At 42.0% G+C, this 24,963-nt stretch overlaps 1 protein-coding gene across 2 annotated transcripts in view; it reads left to right on the top strand.

Moving 5' to 3' along the window:
• The first annotated feature begins 669 nt into the window (after positions 1-669).
• Positions 670-24,963, top strand: part of ADAMTSL2 (ADAMTS like 2) — a 77,843-nt gene continuing 53,549 nt past the window's right edge. The window contains exons 1-4 of one of the 2 annotated variants that reach the window (XM_063432919.1): positions 670-868; positions 909-2,415; positions 11,878-12,000; positions 14,339-14,481. In XM_063432919.1, coding sequence (XP_063288989.1) covers positions 11,890-12,000; positions 14,339-14,481 — 254 coding nt within the window. In that variant the 5' untranslated portion in view covers positions 670-868; positions 909-2,415; positions 11,878-11,889. Of the gene's footprint in view, positions 2,416-11,877; positions 12,001-14,338; positions 14,482-24,963 lie in introns of both variants that reach the window. The other variant, XM_063432918.1, reaches the window with a different exon arrangement.

Here is a 24,963-nt window from a genome sequence, read left to right as displayed (position 1 = left end):
CTAGGGATCTACCTTTTGGGCACCCCTGATTTAGACACTTGACAGTGTATATGTGCTGCTTCCTCCACAACATTAATTCCATAATGAGCACTGACCTTTTACAGAGAGCAGGAATTCCTAGGTTTATTTGTCATATTTGGGCAGTTTAAACACATTTAACTACTAATGAATAAACCCAGTTGTTTAAAAAAGAAGAGAACACAAGTAGAGGAAATGGTTATATTACTATATTCGCTTGTAGAGTCGTGTTCAGACTTTACGTTAACTAGAAATATTTTGTCTCCTTGTGGTTACATTTTTTCCAGTCCCCTTTTCCTGAAAGTATTGTAAAGCAGTCCAATAAATGCAGACCCTTCTTCCAACTCCTAGCCTGATAAGTGGTTAACGCTTTGTTTATATCTGATGTCATGCCAGACAGTAACACAGACCTAAACAGAGGGATAGATAAAGGCAAGGCGTGCAAGGGAAGATGTGCAGCTCAATGAAGGGACACAGCAGCATGGAGAGTAATGGAAAGGAGGATTTGTTTGAAGAAAGGAGGAAAAGGAGGCTGTGGGTGGAGAGTGTACAGCAAGAACAGGGACGAAGGAGGGGGTTATAATAGAGAGTAAATGAGTGAATAAGTGGAGGAGGAGGAGGAAAAGACAGGAGAGTGAGGTCTAAGTGTGAATTCCTGACAGTCTGTCTGACAGCAGCTATAAAACGTACTCAAGGGGAGCTGAGGAGAGCAGTGACTAGGGGAGAGAAGAGACAGTCACACAGGGACAGACAGATACAGTGCCAGGGTCAGACAGAAACACAGGGACAGAGAGACAGTGTCAGGAACAGATAGACAGAGAGCCAGGGGCAGACATACACAGAAAGGCAGGTATACAGAGAGCCAGGGGCAGACATACACAGAAAGGCAGGTATACACAGTGCCAGGAGCAGACAGGCACAGAAGGGCAGGTATACACAGTGCCAGGAGCAGACAGACATAGAAGGTCAGGTATACACAGTGCCAGGGGAAGACCAACAGGAACAGTCAGATACACTGCAAGACTCAGACAAACACACAGGGACAGACAGACACATTGCCAGGGCTTGACAGTGAGAGACAGGCAGATAGCCAGGGTCAGACAGACATACAGGAGCAGAAAGACAGAGTGCTAGAGTTAGGACACACAAGGCAGCCAAACACAGTACTGGAGTCAGATACACAAGGACAGATAGACACGGTGCCAGTATCAGACATACAAACACAGTGCGAGCTTCAGACACAGAGGCAGGCAGACACAATACTAGTTTTAGACACACAGAGAAGGCAGACACACAGGTGCAGCGAGATACAGTGACTCTATTCAATACACAGGGTCATACAAACACAGTGCTAGGATTAGACAGATACATGGTCTGCCAGGCACATTGAGCATCCAAACACTGTGCCAGGGTCAGACACACACAGTGCCAGGGCCATACAGACACAGTGCTAGGGTTAGACAGATACATGGTCTGCCAGGCACACTAAGTATCCAAACACTGTGCCAGGGTCAGACACACACAGTGCCAGGGTCATACAGACACAGTGCTAGGGTTAGACAGATACATGGTCTGCCAGGCACACTAAGTATCCAAACACTGTGCCAGGGTCAGATGTAGGCACACATGACTGCCAGAGTCAGACACACACAGTGCCAGGGTCATACAGACACAGTGCTAGGGTTTGACAGATACATGGTCTGCCAGGCACACTAAGCATCCAAACACTGTGCCAGGGTCAGACAAACACAGTGCCAGGGTCACACAGAGAAGAACAATTTGTCAGGGTAAAACAACCATAAAAGAGATCCATTGCTCAGTACCAGGGTCAGGCAGGTTAAACACAGTGCAAGGGTCAGAAAGACACACAAATACAGTGCCAAAGAAAAATACACAGGGTAGGCATATACATTGCCTGGGTCAGAGAGGCAGGACAGCCAAACATACTACTGGGTCAAACATACAGTTGCAGATACACACAGTTCCACAATCACTCAGATACAGTGCCAGTCAGAGAAATATAGTGCTGCAATTAGACACGGACAGACAGAAACAGTGCCAGGGTCAGACAGACACACTTATAACCACAGGCAGAATACCGATGCAGAGAGGATAACAGACATCTTTTGTATTATCATATATATTTATATGTATCACTATATAACAGACAGTTTTGACCTCTGACACAGCCTATCTCTACTTAAACTTGCATTAACTAGATTGTATGATTAGTATGATAAGTGAGTGTGTAGCTCCTATATGTGTGTCTCTGTCACACCTTGCCAGATGCTTCGTTGCTATCCTTGGGAGTGAGTTTAGTTGCTTCGCTGTCACTGCTTTCACCTGTTACCTTGAAGAGGACCAGTGACTGTCATCTGCCTCCAAGAAGCCCACCAGGTAAGAACCTTTGCTTGTATTGAGGAGGGGGGCAGGGTACCACGGCATTTCTATATCCCTAACAGTTGTCGTCCCTTGTATGCATCAACTTAGCACTGTTTATTTGAAACCCAATCGGAGTTCATTCATCAGGGACTGTGGGGAATTCCAATTTTAGGCTAAAATAGCTGAATTAAAGAATTCTCCAACTCCGCTAGCTTTCCAGCTTAGCTATGTTTATAATAAATAGATTGGTAAAAAAAAATCATTATGGACGATAAATGTTTAATATATCTAGTATGATATGTATTAACCTCTTAAGGACCAAACTTCTGGAATAAAAGGGAATCATGACATGTCATGTGTCCTTAAGGGGTTAAATTAAGGGGTTAAATTTGTGTTCAGATATAAATATTAGGAATGTTTGTAGCCCTGAGGACCTCTGTGACCCATGCTGTGTCTTTGCAGGATATTGTGTTACACAGAGATGTCAGCATTCTGTCATGTTAACCCCTAATGAAGAACAAAATTCTAAAAAGGTGGTATGGCATGTTATTAAAAGAAATAGTTAGGCCAAATGTTTGGTACTTTGAAATTAATAGCAGTTCCAATGCCCGTAACAGTGCACGTAAAAGAACCACTTTGACCCACACGTGATGGTATGAGAACTAGAATATGGATTTGTGTCTTTGAACAACCGATTGGTCCCCATACATGCAAGATCGTTTATTTGTATTGAGGTAACTTTTCCACAGTTGACATTTTGAAGCAGTGTTTACCTTGAAGCATAGCCATAGTAGGTGACTGAACTAAGTGTTCCTTTTCACCTCGATTAGCGAGCCTAAGCATTTAAACATCATGTTAAGTCCAAAAGGAAGCACTAAATCTGAAAATACTTCAAAAGCCTCTAGGGGGATGTACTGATAAAAGGTACATTTTAAAGACTGCATCCTACTGAACAACTTGTAGTAGAGTTTCTTTACGGTTTAAACTTTAGTTTTTTTAGTAAGTGACCCCAAAATATAAACAAAATCATAGCAACTAATTAGAACACTTGATAACGTATATATCAACTTAATATAATACATCCAAAAGCAATGAAAGAAAAACAACCTTTAAATCTGGGGATCATTTTGATTTTAATTCCTTGTTGTAAACACTCATTGATTGACAATATTACTCAGTACAAACACAACAACATTTATTAATTGAGTCAAATTGACTACATCTTCTGCTAATTATCTTGTCTGAGCTGATAAGTGCAGTCAAGTGTGATATCCTAACTTGTTCAAGGTGCCTAAAATGATGTGATTTAGCACAACTAAGTATCTGTGAGCTAACCAATATACTGCCAACAGCAATTTAAAAGGTTGTCCCAAAACAATTACTTAAATAAGGCAAATATCCATATGCAACCTACGTAAAACCCTTTTCTGATTTATCAGCATTTTTATTCTTTGAAATTATTTGTACAAAACGTCTGCTTTTAGCAATAATGGTAACATGTACAAAAATACTATTTCTCTTTCAAGTTGTCTGTCTAAAATAATTGGAAAATGCAGTATGTTTCAGTCTGCCCATCTGTTGGTGCGTAGATTATCTTGTCTACAAAAGCACTCAATGGCAGTTTGTTTCTATCATAAACTGTATCTCCTTCTTTCTGTCTATCATCTACCTGTCTATCTAGATCTTTCTAGTCTGTCATCTGTCGTTCCCAGTATCATTTATCTATCAATCTATCTGTCTTCTGTCTTTATCTGCATACATGTCTGTTATATGTTTGTTGATCAGACAATCTATCATTTTTTGTAGTTACAAAAAAACAGCACTTGCATTTGTTTTAATTTTTAGCTTCAGATGTATTCAATAAGATGTTTTTTTGGAGAAGTTGGCATCCCTTTAACCCCTTAAGGACCAATCTTCTGGAATAAAAGGGATTTGTGACATGCCACACATGTCATGTGTCCTTAAGGGGTTAAATTCCTCTTGTATTTTAAGCCAGACTCCGAGGTTTGCAGATTCTCACTGAAAGTTTCACATTCTACGCAAGGGCATTTTTTTATTTATTTTTTTACACACACTGTATATATTTTCAGATGCCAGTGAGACTTTCCAAGCACCCCTCAAGCTATCTCATCTTTTCTTTTCAGATGTCACAAAGTATTGCAGATCTCAGCTTATCTGAGCTATTGAGGGATTTTTAGTGGAGCATATGAGATGCTGAGAGCACCACAGGCTTCTTTTATATCCTCATACATCCCTGTAATCTAGACAGAACATTGAATTGAATATGTACAACTCTAGCAAATATGTGCTACCCTACAAAGTTATTTTATGTAATCGGACTAGATGTTGCTGCCAAACTAGTTTGTACCTTGTATGGATTTAACATATATTTTAATACATACAATAACTTTACAAACCTGCAGCAGAAGGTGCATCTTGCCAGTAGTACTGGAAAGAGTTAACCCATAGTTTAAAACATGCATAATAGCAACCAGTATAAGTCTGCCTCAGTTTATTGAACCATGGTTCAAAGAAGCCTCTATTTGTGGTTATCTTCATTCATCTTGGTCAACCATAGCCTCCATGTAAGACTGAAAGATACGGCTTGTTTTAAGAACCAGGTTGTGCTAACAGACAAAACATTGTTTTTTAAACATTATCAATGCATAGTACATCATGCAGAGCAGGATATCATTTTATACCCATTGTACAGCGCTACAGAATTTGTTGGCGCTATATAAATAATAATAATAATAATAATGTAACACACCAGCAAATAGTGTTTTCGTATGACCTAGCTCAGTGGTCAAAGATCTGCTTAATTTTCTTATGCAGCAAACAACATGCAAATACATTTGTCTTTCCTGAGTAAAATATATGCTTTATCCAATACTGTTCAGTAATCAGAGCTTTTTCAACCACCAACCAATCTCAAAGTTCACTAGCCATCCAGGATTTTGGAATTACCAAATTCTTTAGTAAAGGGGGTATTGTTAAAATATGGACTGTGGTTGCATTCTCTGGGAAGGCTTGAACATTATTTCTTGGAATTGTACTAGATCTGGGATGCAATGTATTGACAAGGTGCTATATTTACATTTTTATAAACAGAATAAAATAGGTCCTTTTACTAGGTCACTATTGATAGGATCCAGCATATCTTATTGATCAGGACTCTGGCAACTGACAAGTGTAACTTGTTTATTGTTGCAGCACTGCCTCCGTAGTGCATTTGCAACCTTTTGATGATTAGAATTATTTAATTAAAGTACTTTTGCAAAAAGTATTTCCATTTTCATCTCAATGCTGCATATACAGACTCCAAGCACCATTGCCACTTCAATACACTGACATGGCCATGGTGCTTGGAGTAACACAACTACAATGGATGAGTTTCTCTCTGAAAAATGGGAAGTGAAACAAATCCTTACCTTAATCATGAAGAAGGATTAAAGGAAGGATTTTCATACCTTTACTTGAAAAGGTTACTTAAGGCACCATGACCACTTTAAGGATTTGAGGTGGTCAATTGTGTCTCTAGTCTGTATATGCTGTGTTTCGCTATAAACCCCTATATTGGATTTTGGTGGTGTAACTACACCTCCCTCTGTGTCATTGGGGTGTCATTACCCAGCCTGGAACAGGAGTTATGCCAGTATGTCAGCCATGGAGTATCGGACTGCATAGAGAACTTGGCCCTGACATTGGAATGAGTTGTATTTATTTATTTTTGTGTGTGTGGCAGACCAGCACAACAAAGGTTACTCTAACCAAAATCAGTGTTTTATGAAAACACGATTTTTTTGTTATGAGTAACCCTTTAAAACCAACATTTAAAAAACTTTGTATTCCACCTTTCTACTGCCCTTTAAGTCAAACAAAAGATTAAAATATATTGTTCACTTTTGGGTTTTCCACTGAAATGGGGATTGTAAAAGCAAATTATAGACCAAAATAGCCAATTGAGAAAAATAGTTTGACATTGTTTCCAGTGTTTCTAATTTGGATATTTTGAATACAATTTGTAATTCCCTGGTCAATTCCCTATTCAGTAACTAAACTGAATACACCTGTGTCCATATTTGGCTTGCTTCTCAATTATATAGAGCTCTTGGTATGTGATATAACACCCATTTAAAGCCAAAATAGACAAATTGAAACCATTTTACAAATCAGTTTTTGAGCCAGCTTGGCTACTTTGGCCATAAATCTGCAGTTCCCTTTTCAATTCTTTATGATTTCTGCTTCAGTGAGTAAACCCTTTTGTGTTAAATATTAAATTAGTCATAGTAATAGATGTATGGTGTCAGTGATGGGAGAAAGATACCTTTTAATTATGAAACTATTATGAGACTATATAATTGTTTCTTTGTCATATTATTTAATTGCTGTCCCACCTATTAATTGGTCAGGTTTTGCCAGTCCTTAAACTGTAGTTGTTGAGCATCAAAACTTTCTCTCGCTCTCTCCCTCCCTCCCTTTTACAAAGTTCATGTTAGATGTTGTAGTTAGCAGTGTTCTTGGCTGGACACCAGATATGTCTGGAAGACTTAATGAAAACCAACTGGAGTTAGACACTGAGACACCTGTCCTCGGAGGAGCCAGCCAAGCTCCCCAGGCTGCAGTTCATCAATGAATTAGTGTACTTCTCAAACAATCCTTGAGAAAAGCCTGCATAGGTGACACTGCCTAAAAAACGCAGAGACAGATGTTTGTAGCAAGCATGTCGCATTCCTTTACAGCCTCCGTAAAAGATCATATGTAAACACACTATAAAGGCTACTCTAATATTATGTCAAAATATATTTATATATATATATATATATATATATATATATATAAAAAATTTACTAAAAATCAGTCAACAAAAAAAAGTATAGTGTATTAAATCTGAATGTGTGCATACTGTGGTGAATATTTTATATAGGCAGGAGCTGCAGTCCTTAACATAACGGTTGTCCTCCCTAGTCTGCATAGGAGATGTATTCACTATCATGACAAGTCTCTTCCACCTGCTTGTCTTGTGATGCAGATTGTAACACAGCAAGTCCAATTCCTGACTGTACAGGTAGAAGCTGCAGTTCCCTAGTCTGCCTGCTTTCTGGGTTTGTCAGAGTATCTAGATAAGAGCAGCAGTCTGCAACACAACTCTTCCATCTCTGTCTGTCTCCCACACTGCTCATGTAATTATTTAAATAGGAATTGCAGTATGTAACAATAGTATCCTCGTCTTGTTCTGGTCTGGCTTATGATGCAAAGGGAATCAATTCTTTATATGCAGCTTTTCTCTGTGAAATGCGTCACATACAGACTCCAAGCAATATTAGCACTTCAAATCACAGAAGTGGTCATGGTGCTTGGAATAACCCTTATATGTGGAATAACGAGGTGCTTTAGGGAAATTCAGTGTGTGACTGAAATATTGATGGATATAGGTAGACAGCCACTAGAGGCAGTTTTAACACTGCAATATGAACATTGCATTTTCTCTAAAACGTGTTTTACATTACAGGTTTAGGGAGACTGGGACACAGACCCAGACAATTTGAATGGGATGAAGTTGTCTGGGTGCCTATAGTGTCTCCTTAAGAGTAAAGAAAAAAGTAAAGTGCAGTCTAGTGTGGTTGTGCTTTAATTCTAATACAATATTTGTAATTAGCACCTGCAGTAAGGTGCGTTAAAATGCCACTCATGATTAGAACTTTGTGATGGCGTTGTAGTGACTGAACCACAGTATATTTATAGTAGAGCAGAACAGAGTATAGCAGCATATTGCATTTTTAGACCATGTATAACCTTTATCCCTTGCTGGGAGCCGCTTATCCTAATGGGGTCACTATAAATCTGTAGAAAGTAACCCCATGAATATCCACCAAGCTTACAGTCCTCGAGTGTATATCCTAACACGGAGTGTCCCTCGAATCCGAATTCCAAGTACAATCTAACTAAAAACATTGTTAAAATAAACATGAATGGCACTGTGCTATTATCTTTTTAGCCCTATTACACTGATCTTATAATGACATTCAACATTTGAAGTGAAAAATTGCTGTCTCTTATTTAAAAGTATATTGTAAAATTGTTCACATACCACATTGTCTTTAAGTTTAAGTATAAAGGTATATATATTTGTAGATTTGTAGAGTGGTGTGCCTAGTGGGGTCCCATTTTTTTCTCTTGCGGTCCCCCCAAGCTTCCCTGTGGCTTGCTTCTGCCCTTCTGTTGCAGGTGGCGTGCGGGCTGCAAGGGCCAGTTAGCCGCGGCTCCATCCTTGTGCTCGTGACCAGCCCGCGCGGGTGCCGTGTACACACCCATTCCCCCATCTGTGTACTGGCTGAGATCGGGTCTTGCCCGGCTCCCGCGTGCCGTTTTTGGGCGGTACTCACTTGCGGCCGGTCTCTTTGCTCCCTGCTACTCGCGGTCTCCCTGCTGCTTAGCCTTACAGGCCTCTGGGTCCCCTGGGCAAACCACCTGACAGGTTGTTTTGCTTTCCTTTTTGTGGGTTACTCAACCCTGCTGCTTTCAGTTAGTTTATTGTTTTAGGGATATATATATATTTTTGCTTATATGCAGGATAGGGATGAGGGGCCACGGGGCCTTGCAGAGATTCTTACCCAGGATAATCCTGAGGGTACTATAGCCTCTCAAGAATTCCAAGCCCTACTGGACGCCACTATGGCCTCATCCTTGCAGAACGCCTTTGCCTCTGCCATGGGAGCGGTGTCCTCATCGTTCTCCCAATCCTTGGCACAAGCCATGTTGATTCCTGCTATGGCGGCCCCCGCCCTTATGGGTGCCGGGACCCCTCCGCCTGTCCCTGCCATGCCTGGAGCCCGTAAGGCAAAGGCTAAGGCCAAGCACATCGACTCCCACTCCTCGATGCAGGTTATACCTGCCACGATGGACTTGCATGACGCGGTCACAGATAACGCGCCTACCACGGGCAAAAGAGCCCCTGGCCAAGCTAAAAAGGCTAGATCATGGAAACGGGCTAGGTCCCACGAGGGAGGGTCGGATACCGACCAGAGTGCTGAGGTTGACTCGGATGTGCTGGACTACGCCTCCTATGATGAGGTTGAGTCAGAGGAGGCTTCGCCTCCTGTTGGTGTGACCACCTCTGGGACACCCGCAAGTGCACGGGGTATTGTGGCTGGATCTGCTTGGGATTGGGCAGCACTCCTGGATCCGCAGGGTAACCCCCTGTTCGACCCAGACGACCTGCGCCACCCCCGGTCGGCCGAATGGGTACCCAAGGGCATATTGCCCAATATGTGGCGTTGCGCATGCGCACCCCTGTCTCCAAGGAGGGCCACAATAAGCTACTCGCTGAATGCCCCAGGCCTTCCCTCCCGGGCTTTGCCTACAAGACCCCTGAGGTTGATCCCCAGATCGCACAATTTCTAAACAAGTCTGGCTAGAAACCTAAGAAAGGCCTGGATTTCTCCCTTAAAGGCTGCCAGGACAAGATTTTGCATACCCTGGGCCCCTTGTCCAAGCTATATGAGCTTCTGGACGCCGCTAGACTTGGCCCTAGACGTAGATGTGGCCATAGGTTGGGTCCAGCGCGCTATTTGCCTCCTGGGGAATGCGAACACCGCTATGTCAGCGGAAAGGGACCCAAAATTCACTACCATGGCAGTGACTGAACCTAACTCATCATGGGATGCTATTTGGTGATACCTTCGTGAAGGACCTTGGGTCCTATGTTAAGACCTTTATGGCCATTGATAAAGCCCAAGCCAATATGAAGCGGGTGCGTGCACCGAAGGTTTTCGGAGGGGCCGGGCGTAATAGGAGCCGTCCACCCGGCCGTGGATTCCAGAGGCCCGTTCCGAGCCAATAGAGGCTCCTTCTTCCCTTCCTGGGGTTTCCAGGATCCAAGGGCTCCCCCCTTCTTCCCAGCTAGAGGGCGGCCATGGAACTCCAGATACCCCCACGGTGCCACTTCGGGCAGACGTCCTTATGGTGAGTACCCATTCTTCCCCTATCGCTCCCGAGCGGGTGGAGGGCAGGTTGGCCTTGTTCTATCGGGGGTGGGCAATGGTGACTTCAGATGCTTGGGTACTTCAATCTGTACGGGGCTATCGCCTCGATTTTTCTGTCTCTGCTTGTCCAACTTTCTGTCCCCAGGGACAGGAGGGGTTGATTTCCATGGACATCCAAGAAAGGCTCACGAAAGGAGCAATAGATGAGTTGCCGTTTGCCACACCAGGCTTTACGAGCAACCTTTTTTCTAGTGCCAAAGAAAGGGGGAGGAGTCCGCCCGGTGATAAATCTGACCCCTCAATGCATTCCTCCGCTACCAACACTTTCAGATGGAGGACATTCATTGCCTCTGAGACCTCCTCCGTGCCTCAGATTGGTTAGCCAAATCACGGTCCCCATTGCAATAGAACACAGGGATTTCCTTCACTTCACCTGGCACGGGAGGCGGTGACGTTTTACATGTTTACCGTTCGGTCTCTCCTCAGCTACATGGTGCTTCACCAAGATCATGAAACCGGTGGTGGCCTTCCCCCGTACATCCTCTAATTATGTCACAGTCCCGAGGTCAGCTGCAAGTCCACGTGGCTTGGACGGTCAATTGCCTCCAAAACTTGGGGTTCATGATCAACTGGGACAAGTCGATCCTGGAGGTTTAAAGTAGATTCCATCCAACAATTCCTATACCTCCCGGAATCCAAAATAAAGGCCTTCAGGAGTGGCCGACGGGCAGACTGTATGCCTTTCCACCATTCAACATGATTGCTCGCACCCTCTCGAAATTAGTTTCTCACAATTGTTCGCTGACGTTGATCACCCCTCTGTGGAGGTCACAACCATTGTTCCCTCGACTGCTGGAATTGTCGATAGATTACCTGCAATTAAGTTTCCAGGACCTGCTTCTGGATCCGGATTGGGAACTCACACGGACTAGTGTTGCAGAACCAGCTACCCCTGATAGCGTGGCTCCTTTCAGGGGACCTTGGAATGTCCCAAATGTTCCGCAATCAACTCTCCTCCTCCTCGATAACGCCTGGGCTACAGGGACAAGAGCGGCCTATCGATCTTCATGGAGTTCGTGGTCTGGTTGGTGCATGGGACGGTCGGTGGATCCCGTATCTGCCCCTCTCCATATGATTTTAGAGTTCCTAACTCACATGTTCGATTCAGGTAAAGCTTATCGCACTATTAACCTTTTTCGCTCAGCAATAGAGGGTTAGATGGCTCACCCCTCGCACCTTGCAGGACTTAAAGAATCTGCTGCTAATGTCTTGGTGCCAGATACCATAGGACACGTTCATAGGTCTTGTTGAGTACATATCTCAATGCATCAGAGCTGTTTTGGCAGCACAAAGGGTACCTACACACTATAAGGCAGGTGGTTTTAATGCTGTGGCTGATCAGTGTAGATACCATGCTTGTAGAATATATAAAGGAAGATAATAAAGTAGAATACAACAATTAAAGACGTGACTGATGCGCTCTCTCTCCTAGAATTTTCTGAAGATGAAGATTATGAGGGATAGCCAAGAATTAGAACTATTTTTCAGGAAAAACATGGAACCCAGGTGGATTCTTCTTCTTTTAGCAGTTACTGCCACATTTGCCCTGTCTCAGGTGAGTAGAGTTTTAAGTCTAGTATCTTATCTGGTGAAAATTAAGGTGATTTTAGATGCAATATATGCAGATATTTCAAAATAAAATGCTGCAGATAGAAAACTGAGAAATGTGTATAGCTTTTTACTTTAACCATTCATTTGTTCAATGAATCCCATAAAGAAAATCTAATGTATATGTTGCTGACTGTCGTTTTAACCCTTTCACTGCCTGGTCAATTTGAATATTTTGTAATATTTTACATTCATGTAGTATCAATAAAAAGCTCATACAGGCTACCTAAAGAAACTTATATAATATTTGTGGATCAGACAGAACTTATATCATATTTGTGGATCAGACAAGTCCTTCTTTTGATATCCAGCTCATCATTTTGTAGCACTAAATTCTGAAAAAAAGTGATATAATAACTGAGGAATAACTAGGGCAGCTTTAGGACAGTACTCAAAATTAAAATCATTTCATGCCGTGGATTTTCATTTCCGTTTGGCTTTTAATTTAGATTTTACAAAAAGCCAACACACACAGCCAGTATTTGGCTGTCACAGAACATTTCACCAAAAAAAAAAATCATATTTCTGGATAGAAACATTTAGCATGGGACATTTTTACACTCTTTGTACTGCATTTGGTAAGTGTCCTACCTTGGCAAGGAGTCCATGGGTAGGAATGGCAAAGAATTGTTGGTGGTATTCTCATGTTGCAAAAATTCATATTGTTACAATAATCTACTGTTTTTAATATTTATCTTTGAGGTCAGCCAACAAATTGCATTTACAATTTAGTAAGTTGAAAATGGGATGCATTAAAAATATTTATATATATATATATATATATATTATTGTTATTATTATTACTGGTATTTATATAGCGCCAACATATTCAGTAGTGCTTTACAATATTATCAAAGGGAGGAGATTTAACAATAAATGAGACAATTACAAAAACTTACCGGAACAATAGGTTGAAGAGGACCCTGCTCAAACGAGCTTACAGTCTTATAGGAGGTGGGGCGTAAAATCCAACAGGACAGGAGGTAGCAATCAAACAAGGTGGAGTGAAGCAGAGCTGGAGGAGAGAGTAGAGTGCTGCCCTTTAGGAGAAAGCAAGGGACAGGCATGTGAGGTAGAGGTTACTCTGGGAGGCCATAAGCTTTATTTATATATATATATATATATATATATATTTATATATTCCAAAACAGAGGGAGCACTCCAGGGAATTTTTGTGAATAAACATGTTCTTTTTTTTTTTTATTGCATATTAGCAAAAAATACACTCTGTCCCGATTGATGTTTCGACCCCTGTGCAGATCTTTATCAAGATCAATGAGTGTAGTGAACATACAGTGAATATATGCAGTATACAGTAAAGTGACTTACCAATCCAAGCGATGCTCCGTCGTGTACCCGAACCCGGAAGTGTTCATGTGGTACATGTTACCCCCCCTAATGACATGATGATGTGCAATGCCATGCATCATACTGTCGGTTGCTAAGTAACAAAAAACAACCAATGAATAATAGAAATTTGCTATATGTGACCATTATGTGCAAAAGTGAATCATATTCACCTTTGAATACGATTCACTTTTGCACTTTCGATGAGGACAGAGTGTATTTTTTTCTAATATGCAATAAAAAATAACACGTTTATTCACAAAAATCCCCTGGAGTGCTTCCTCTATTTTGGATTATATATATAAAACGTATGGCCTCCCAGAGTAACTTCTACCTCACATACCTGTCCCTTGCTCTCTCCTAAAGGGCAGCACTCTACTCTCTCCTCCAGCTCTGCTTCACTCCACCTTGTTTGATTGCTACCTCCTGTCCACGGCTAGCCCCTGGGTAAAAGTTTTTTTTCTGTTTTACTTTAAAGGTGAGTGCCAAGACTTCGTTTTACATTTTTTTAAAACTTTTTCTTTATATTTTTGTATTTCAGATAGATACCTTGCCAATGTATAGTTGTTAAAACTATTACATAAAAAACAACACCTTTGAGGTCTTTCTATCATTATTAATACAATGTTTGTTCTTTTCTTAACTATAGTAAACCTTTATGGGTTTAACCTTTATTTCATCATATATTCCCCTATTTCTTCCCTCCCGCTCCCTACCCCATCCCTATCCTGATTATCCCTTTAATAACCATATTAGTCTCAATTCTTATTTAACTTTTCCCTATCTTTAATTGGAGAGAGAGCCCTTTCGTGTCTTTTATTGAACTACTATCATCATCAATTTTATGCTGTTTTGAAGCTGATCTTCTGTAAAGAAATTTTAGTTTTTAAAAAGACCTACATATGTGTTTCATCTCTTTTCTTCTACTGTAAATGCAGGAAAATATTCAGACATCTAATAGCCTAGAAGATGGGGCAGATGCAACTACTTTCTGGTGGGGGGAATGGACTAAGTGGACAGCATGTACGCGAACTTGTGGTGGAGGAGTTAAGTCTCAAGAAAGGCACTGCCTTAGACAGAGGTTTGTAACTTAATTTACACTAGTCATATATTCCATGTATTTTATTCTAAGGTTATGTTTTTACTGCACCATCAACAACTGGTATATTTTATGAAATAGATACATAATAAAGTGTCATGCTAGCTTGCTCTTACCTTCGCCGCGTTCCCATGGCTTAACTCAAGAGGGAGGCTCCACGACAGGGGTATGTGATGGCGTAACAGCGCACGTGCTGTAAGTAGGAGTCTGACGGGGAGTGTGAAGTATCCGATCCTGGCGTTCGAGGGGCAGAGCACGCGATTACCAAGCTGATATTATTATTATTATTGCCATTTATATAGCGCCAACAGATTCCGTAGCGCTTTACAATATTATGAGAGGGGATTTAACTATAAATAGGACAATTACAAATAAACTTATGGGAACAATAGGTTGAAGAGGACCCTGCTCAATCAAGCTTACATTCTATAGTAGGTGGGGTTTAAAACACATTACGACAGGAATTTGCAGTGAAATAAGGTGGGCTGCCCTTTAGGAGAGAGCAAGAGACAGGTAAAGGTTAGTCTTGGAGGCCATAAGCTTTCCTAAAGAGATGGGTTTTAAGGCACTTCTTAAAAGATGCAAGACTAGGGGAGAGTCTGATGGCGGTAGGCAGGCTATTCCATAGGAAGGGAGCCGCCCGCGAGAAGTCCTGCATGTGTGAGTTGGCCGTACGGGTGCGGACAACGGACAGGAGGTGGTCACAGGCAGAGCGGAGAGACCGAGAAGGGGACATACCTATGGATCTGTGAGGAGATATAAGAGGGGTTAGAATTGTTCAGTGCTTTATAGGTGTGAATTAGAACCTTGAATTGACTCCTATAGCATACAGGAAGTCAATGTAAGGACTGGCAGAGGGGTGAGGTGTGAGAGAAACGACTAGAGAGGAAAATCAGTCTGGCAGCAGCGTTCATTACGGACTGTAGCGGTGCAGTATGGCTTTTGGGAAGACCAATCAGGAGAGGGTTACAATAATCCATGCGGGAAATTACTAGAGCATGGACAAGCTCCTTGGTAGTATCTGGTGCAAGAAAGGGGCGGATGCGGGTTATGTTGTTAAAAATGGAATCTACAGGATTTGGCAACGTGCTGGATGTGAGGCTCAAAGGTGAGGCCAGAATCAAGTATGACGCCAAGACAGCGCGCTTGCAAGGATGGACTGATGTGGGTAGCACAAACTTGAAGGGAGAGCGAAAGAGGAGGATCAGTATTAGGAGGAGGAAAGATAATGAGCTCCGTTTTAGAGAGATTGAGTTTCAGAAAGTGGGAGGACATCCAGTCAGAGATGGAAGAAAGGCAAGCAGTGACACGTTGCAGGACGGCAGGGGAGAGGTCCGTGGAGGAGAGATATAACTGGGTGTCATCAGTGTACAGGTGGTAGTTGAATCCAAAAGAGGTAATAAGTTTTCCAAGAGAGGCAGTATAAAGAGAAAATACAAGGGGACCAAGGACAAAACCTTGAGGGCCTCCAACCGAGACAGGACGAATGAGCGTTGGGAGAAATAAGAGGAAAACCACGAGAGGACAGAGTCACAGAAACCAAGTGACTGAAGAGTTTGAAGAAATAGAGCATGATCAACGGTGTCAAAGGCCGCTGAGAGGTCAAGAAGAATTAGTATGGAGTAGTGGCCTTTGGATTTAGCTGCGATTAGGTCGTTAGTAACTTTGATAAGCGCAGTCTCAGTAGAGTGGAGAGGGCGGAAGCCAGATTGAAGGGGGTCAAGGAGAGAGTTGTAATTGAGGAAATGAGACACACGGGTAAAGATAAGTCTTTCCAGAAGCTTTGAGGAAAAAGGGAGCAGGCATATGGGATGATAGTTAGAGGGGGTGGACGGGTCGAGGGATGGTTTTCTTAGTATAGGTACTACAGTGGCATGTTTAAGGTGTGCAGGGACAATGCCAGAAGAGAGAGAGCAGTTGAAGATGTGTGTTAAAGAAGGCATGAGACAAGTGGAGAGAGATCTAATAAGGTGAGATGGGACAGGATCGAGTGGGCAAGTGGTGGGGCAAGAGGAGGAAAGCAGAGCAGCCACCTCTTGGTCAGAAGCCAGGGAGAATGTCTGAAGGGTAGGAGAGGCATGATCTATGTGTGGTTGAGAAACAGAATGGCAAGGAGGGGAGAATTATTTCCTTAGCTGTTCAATCTTGTCAGTAAAGTAACATGCAAAGTTATCAGCAGTAAGGTTAGTTTGGGGGGTGGCCACAGCAGGGCGAAGAAGAGAATTAAAAGTGTCAAAGAGACGCCTGGGGTTGCGGGAGCATGAACTAATGAGAGAGGAAAAGTAGGACTGTTTGGCAAGGGCAAGGGCTGCACTGTATGAACACAATATGAATCTATAATAGAGAAAGTCTGACTGGGTGCGAGACTTCCTCCAGGAGCGTTCAGCACAATGGGAACATCTTTGCAGGTAGCGTGTTGATTTAGTATGCCATGGTTGGGGGCGGGTCCTTCTCGAGGTGCTTTTTGGAGCGGTGCTGCAGCGTTCAAGGCAGATGTAAGGGTAGAGTTATATGTGGAGATGGTCAGTGAAGGACAGGAGAGGGAAGGGATGGACAGCAGTCGTGAATCAATATCAGCTGACAACTGCTGGAGATCAAGAGAATTAAGGTTCCTCTGAGTTGAGGGGGGTTAGGCTGCGGTTGTTGGGTGAGGGGGGTACACGAGAGCAAATGATAAGAGGTGGTGATCAGAGAGAGGAAATGGAGTGTTGCAGATATTAGATACTGTACATGCTTAAGTGAAGATTAGGTCAAGGGTATTGCCAGCTACATGGGTGGGAGAATTATCCCACTGTGATAGCCTGAGGGAGGAAGTAATTGAAAGTAGTTTAGAGGCTGCAGAGGTCAAAGGTGGGCTAATAGGAATATTGAAGTCCCCGAGAATTAAGGATGGCATGTTAGAAGAGAGGAAATAGGGCAGCCAGGCAGCAAAGCGGTCAAGGAAGAGAAGAGGGGAACCAGGGGGACGATAAATAACAGCAATGTTAGCAGAGAAGGGTTGGAAAAGGTGAATTGAATGTATTTCAAATTATGGGAAAGAGAGGGAAGGGGGGTGGGTAGAGGTTTAAAGGAGCAGTGAGGGGAGAGGAGAAACCCAACACCACCACCTTTACATTCAGAGTTTCTTGGGTTGTGGGTAAGTTGGAGACCACCGAAGGACAAAGATGTAGCAGTGTCAGAGGGGGAGAGCCAGGTTTCTGTTAAGGCTAGTAAATCTATTGAATGAGAGATGAAGAAGTCATGGACAGCAGTGGATTTAGTAATATTGCAAACAGAGCGTGCGTTCCAGAGGGCAGTATGGAAGGAGGATTTAGAGGAACGTGTGATGGATATGAGATTAGTGTGGATCCTTGGGTTAGTATGTGGTGAGTTTGCCGAGAGGGGACCGGGGTTTGGAGAGACATCACCAGCTGCTAGGAGCAGAAGGAAAGAAAGGAAGTGAAGGTGGGAGAAGGATTTGAAAGTTTTGTAGGAGGGTATGTATGTAGAGGATTTTGGAGGAGTTGGTGGAGATAGGCTAGAAAGGTATGTGTAGAGTACATGGGATGAAAAGAGAGGGGAGGGGAGTGAGGTGGAAGTATTGATGATGGTGTTGCCAGGGACAGGTGAGTGAAAGGATAGGGATATTTTAGTTATGAGAGAAGTTAGTGTTAAAGTGAAAAATAGAAGTGAGAACATTAGAGAAAATGTTTATATATATTGTTATGTAAATCATATATACACACACAAACAAATGTCAATGAGTGTTTAAACCATTGTAAGGATGCAGTGTGTTAACAGAGGATTTCAGGTGAGGAGAGGTTTAGTGACTTGATTGGTGTGTTAAGGAAACCAGCTGATTTGCACCATCTAGATGATACCTCTGCTCAGAAGATTCTGCAGGACTTGGTTGCTTGGGAGTGCTGGGTGTTAATGCTGTTTTAAGGGGCCCAGTCTGAAATATAAAGATCTGAGGTTAGAAAAAAAAAAAAGGAAATAACACTATTAAGGGTGGGGAGACATGGGGCTATTGAGGTAATTAATTAGAGATGAAAAACTAAAGGAGAGAACTTTGGGATAAAAAGATATGAAGGATCAGATAGGTGAAAGTCATAAACCATGAAGATAAATTTACGAGATTATCAGTGAGAGTAGTAACACTAGCTAAACAAACAATTAACAAAGAGTCTTAGAGAATGAACATAAAATGACACGACCATACCAGCTTTAAGAAAAACAAAAACAGAAGAAGATCAGGATGGGAGATGTAGTTATCAATGAAGTAGTGATAGTATAGGGAGGGAGATGGAATAGAACACAATTTTAAAATAAGAGTTTAAAGGAAACAGTAATGCAGTCCGGCACTATTGACTAAAGCCTCGAAGAGGATACAAGGTCGGCAAATCGGACAGAGGTTGTGTGTTGCGACTGTGCAGGAATAAGGACTGGACTGTATCCTGTGGTGAAGCCTACATGCGGTAAAATCATATACTGCCTAATAACAGGGCTACACGAGGATGTGAGGAGGTTTGCCTCTAAAATCTAACAAGTGGAGGTGATTGAGCCTCGGAACTGTAAGTTGGTTTTCCAGTTGCTGAGGGACTCCCCATACTATTGTGCTTGATGTGATCCAAATCCTGAAACAAAAACAAAAAACGGTATCATATATTAATTGATTGTTTGACTTTCTGAAGGAAAAAATGAGGAATATATTAAAAAAAAAAAAAAAAAAAGTGAGCAAAGAGTGTTTGAAGGTGATCCTGATAAGAAAGAGAAAAGAAAGCAGATTAACTTGACAAAGAACTAAGAATGGAATAAAAATAAATATCAAATAGGGAGAAACAAGCATAATTTAAGAAAATATAATAATAGAAAAAATATAGAAAAAAAATAAACATATATACCGTATATACTCGAGTATAAGACGAGTTTTTCAGCACATTTTTTGTGCTGAAAAACACTCACTCGTCCTATACTCGAGTCAGTTGTCTGTATTATGGCAATTTTCATTGCCATAATACAGACAAGGACCGGGGGCTGTCAGGAAGCTGTAACTTACCTTCACCGCAGCTCCTGTCAGCTCCCTTCTCTCTCCTCTGTCCGTGCAGCTCCCAGGTCAGCTTCCTCTGCAACTCTCGCGAGGGCCGCGGGGTCAGAGCATTGCCACGGGTTACCGTGGCAACGCTCCGCGCGGCCGCGAGAGTTGCAGAGGAAGCTGACCTGGGAGCTGCATGGACAGAGGAGAGAGAAGGGAGCTGACAGGAGCTGCGGTGAAGGTAAGTTACAGCTTCCTGACAGCCCCCCTCCTACAGCCCATCCACTGGACCACCAGGGAGTGAGAGCCCCCCTCCCTGGCCAGCTTACAAGCAGGGAGGGGGGACGAAAAAAAAAAAATAAAATAAAAAAATAATCATAATAAAAAAAATAACATTAAAAAAATATATATATTACAATAATAATTAATAATTAATAAAATGCCCACCCCCACCAATGCTCTGCACTAACACACACACACACACACACACTGCACTCACACACATTGCATTCATACACACACTCATACACACACTGCACTGCATTCATTATATACACACACTGCATTCATACACACACTGCATACACACTGGACTCATACATACACACTGCACTCATACACACACTGCATTCACACTGCACTCATACACACACTGCACTGCATTCATTATATACACACTGCACTCATACACACACACTGCACTCATACACACACTGCACTCATATACACACACTGCACTCCATTCATTATATACACACTGCATACACACACAGCATTCATATACACACTGCATTCATACACACACACACACACACTGCATTCATTATATACACACACTGTAAATAAATATTCAGTTAATATAACTTTTTTAAGATCTAATTTTATTTAGAAATTTACCAGTAGCTGCTGCATTTTCCACCCTAGTCTTATACTCGAGTCAATACGTTTTCCCAGTTTTTTGGGGTTAAATTAGGGGCCTCGGCTTATATTCGGGTCGGCTTATACTCGAGTATATACGGTAATCTCAATATCTACCGGTAAATCATCAGAAAAGACAATTGCAACTCCTCTTTTTTTATTTTTTATTCTAACGAGGCTTGAAGTATAATTGGATATTTTCTACCGCCCCATTTTTGGGTATCTAACTTTTTCCAGTGGGTTTCTTGAATGAAGCCCACTTGTATTTTTTCTGAGTAAAATTAATTACGTATATACCAAGACATCGATATTGAAGCTAGGTTTCTGATTGTTGTATGTAAGATCGATAATAATGTGTGTACTTTGGTTAATATTTACGTGCCAAACAAAAATCCTATGGCCCTATTCTCAAAAATAATGGAAAGAGTTCAAAGAATAAGTAAAGGTACATTAATTATAGCCGGGGATTTTAATTGTGTTTACGATCATAGAATTGATGAAACATCCCACATACTTCCAACAACAGAGAAATATGTCATTAATCAATCAATGAAATTGAATAGTATTTGTAGAAGGTTCGAATTATATGATACCTGGCGAACGATACATCCAGAAGTCAAAGATTATGCACATTTTTCTGAGGTCCATGGCTCATAGTTAAGAATCGATATGTGTTTGGTTAAGGCAAATGAAATTCGTAATATTCATAATATCCAGATTAAAGATAATACATGGTCAAATCACAGTTTTATTATAGTAGAAATTGGTAAATCTCAGCCACGGGGTAGATAACATGGAGACTAGATGATGCAATAATTAAAATGAAAAAAAATAAAGACGAATTATCAAAACATCAAGATTTTTCTATGATGAAAACAATACACCTGAGTTGGCTAATTCTACTATCTGGTGCACCTACAAGGCAGTTATAAGAGGATATCTAATTAAAATGAAAATAGAAATATAAAATAAAGGTAAGGACCTGGCAGATTTATACATTACATTTTTTAACTTCTAGAATTTAAATAAACAGAAACCTACAAACCAAAACAAACTAATGTTGATGGAACTGCAAAATAAAATAAATCTAAGAACAGAAGAAAAAATCTACTTTACTTTAAATAAATTAAGAATAAATTACTACTACACTGAGAATAGAGCAAGTAAAAACCTTACAAAAAAATTACAAAAAAGTATTTCTAAAAATAGAATTAATACGTTAGTAGATTGAAGTGAAATATTCTCAACCCCAGTAAAAATAGGCCACAAATGTAACTAATTTTATAATAAATTGTATAATCTCAGGCTCTCTGCGGATGAAGAAACAATAACATATTTTTTTTTTAAATACAAATAAACCTAAGATAACAAAATCAGATTTACTAATACTAAACACTTGCTTTACCACTAATGAAGTAGAGAGATAGAAAAGTTGAATGTATATAAAACCCCGGGCCCTGATGGATTTAGCAACCTATTTTATAAAATTTTTGAATAAGAACTTATTCAGCCTTTGACCAATTTATATAATGAAATAGCTAACAAATCAAAAGAACCAAAAGAGCTGCTGCAGGTCAACATATTACCAATATTAAAACCTAATAAAAATCCAACAGATGTCCGTAATTAGTGTTGTCGCGAACCCGGAATTTTCGGTTCGCGAACGGCGAACGCGAACTTCCGCAAATGTTCGCGAACCGCGCGAACCGCCATTGACTTCAATGGGCAGGCGAATTTTAAAAACAACAGGGACTCTTTCTGGCCACAATAGTGATGGAAAAGTTGTTTCAAGGGGACTAACACCTGGACTGTGGCATGCCAGAGGGGGATCCATGGCAAAACTCCCATGGAAAATTGCACAGTTGATGCAGAGTCTGCTTTTAATCCATAAAGGGCAGAAATCACCTAACATTGACACCTGTCCTCAAAGCCCAGCCCTGATACACACTGACACAGAGCAGAATAGAGACTGTTCTCCCTACATATGGTCACTTGGCAGATATGGATTGACACCTGTCCTCAAAACCACTGATACACACTGACACAGAGCAGAATAGAGACTGTTCCCCCTACATAGGGTCACTTGGCAGATATGGATTGACACCTGTCCTCAAAACCCCTGATACACACTGACACAGAGCAGAATAGGGACTGTTCCCCCTACATAGGGTCACTTGGCAGATATGGATTGACACCTGTCCTAATGATCCCTGATACACACTGACACAGAGCAGAATAGAGACTGTTCCCCCTACATAGGGTCACTTGGCAGATATGGATTGACACCTGTCCTCAAAACCCCTGATACACACTGACACAGAGCAGAATAGAGACTGTTCACCGTCCACAGAGACCATGATACACACTGACACAGAGCAGAATAGAGACTGTTCCCCTACATAGGGTCACTTGGCAGATATGGATTGACACCTATCCTAATGATCCCTGATACACACTGACACAGAGCAGAATAGAGACTGTTCCCCCTACATAGGGTCACTTGGCAGATATGGATTGACACCTGTCCTCAAAACCCCTGATACACACTGACACAGAGCAGAATAGAGACTGTTCACCGTCCACAGAGACCATGATACACACTGACACAGAGCAGAATAGAGACTGTTCCCCTACATAGGGTCACTTGGCAGATATGGATTGACACCTATCCTAATGATCCCTGATACACACTGACACAGAGCAGAATAGAGACTGTTCCCCCTACATAGGGTCACTTGGCAGATATGGATTGACACCTGTCCTCAAAACCCCTGATACACACTGACACAGAGCAGAATAGAGACTGTTCCCCCTACATAGGGTCACTTGGCAGATATGGATTGACACCTATCCTAATGATCCCTGATACACAGTGACACAGAGCAGAATAGGGACTGTTCCTCCTACATAGGGTCACTTGGCAGATATGGATTGACACCTATCCTAATGATCCCTGATACACACTGACACAGAGCAGAATAGAGACTGTTCCCCCTACATAGGGTCACTTGGCAGATATGGATTGACACCTATCCTAATGATCCCTGATACACACTGACACAGAGCAGAATAGAGACTGTTCCCCCTACATAGGGTCACTTGGCAGATATGGATTGACACCTGTCCTCAAAACCCCTGATACACACTGACACAGAGCAGAATAGAGACTGTTCCCTGTCCACAGAGACCATGATACACACTGACACAGAGCAGAATAGAGACTGTTCACCGTCATCATCACATCGTACCTCCATGTGTTTAATGCTGCCTGCCTGAGACATATCCCTGTTATCTACATCCTCTAGCAATAATAGTTGCGCATCACTCATTTCTTCAAACGGGTGTGTGAATAACTCCTCTGACATACCAAGTAAAGCGGCTGTGGTGCTAGTTTTGGTGGTGGCGGCAGGCGGGTGAGTGCTATCTTGAGAGGTGCCTGAAGCTGGAGGAAGCTGGAGGAGGATGGTGCGTCAAGGTTCCGAGCGGAGGCTGTACAAGATTGGGTGTCCTGTGTTAGCCAGTCAACTATGTCCTCAGAACTTTTCAAGTTCAGGGTACGTGGCTTCTGAAAACTGGGCATTATTCTAGGGCAAAAGGGAATCACAGCATCACGACCACGACGGCCCCTGCGGGGTGGCCTGCCTCTGCCTGTCATTTTTTGGGGGATTAGTGGTACTATGCGTGCAAGCTACTGTGAGACCAGATATGATTGGCAATGTGAACTGTAACAGTTCTGCAGAGCACACACTGTAGGCCTGAGACACCCGCTTGAAGACAAGTAACTGCTATTCAATCTATAACAGTGAAAAACAAATTTTGGTTGTAAAAGCACGCTATAGAGACACAAGATATGAGTGGCAACTGTTAAAGCACACTGGCACAGGTCTGAAGAGCACACGCTGAAGTAGGCCTGAGACACCCGCTTGAAGACAAGTAACTGCTATTCAATCTATAACAGTGAAAAACAAATTTTGTTTTTAAAAGCACGCTATAGAGACACCAGATATGATTGGCAATGTGCACTGGAACAGTGCTGCAGAGCACACGCTGAAGTAGGCCTGAGACACCCGCTTGAAGACAAGTAACTGCTATTCAATCTATAACAGTGAAAAACAAATTTTGTTTTTAAAAGCACGCTATAGAGACACCAGATATGATTGGCAATGTGCACTGGAACAGTGCTGCAGAGCACACGCTGAAGTAGGCCTGAGACACCCGCTTGAAGACAAGTAACTGCTATTCAATCTATAACAGTGAAAAACAAATTTTGGTTGTAAAAGCACGCTATAGAGACACAAGATATGAGCGGCAACTGTCAAAGCACACTGGCACAGGTCTGCAGAGCACACGCTGAAGTAGGCCTGACACCCAGACGCTTGCAGACAACTAACTGCTCTTCTATTACAGTGAAAAAAATTATTTATTTTAAATCTAAAGCTTAAGCTATTGTAAAAACAGATATGAGTGGTGGCACTGGGCAAGAGGGCACAGTATCCACTGTGAAACTCACACAGAAGCTGGCAGGCAGGCAA

The sequence above is a fragment of the Pelobates fuscus genome, chromosome 9 (assembly GCF_036172605.1).
Source record: "Pelobates fuscus isolate aPelFus1 chromosome 9, aPelFus1.pri, whole genome shotgun sequence".
Taxonomy (NCBI): domain Eukaryota; kingdom Metazoa; phylum Chordata; class Amphibia; order Anura; family Pelobatidae; genus Pelobates; species Pelobates fuscus.
The sequence above is the reverse complement of the archived record's forward strand: the minus strand, read 5'-3'. Positions and strand labels throughout refer to the sequence as shown.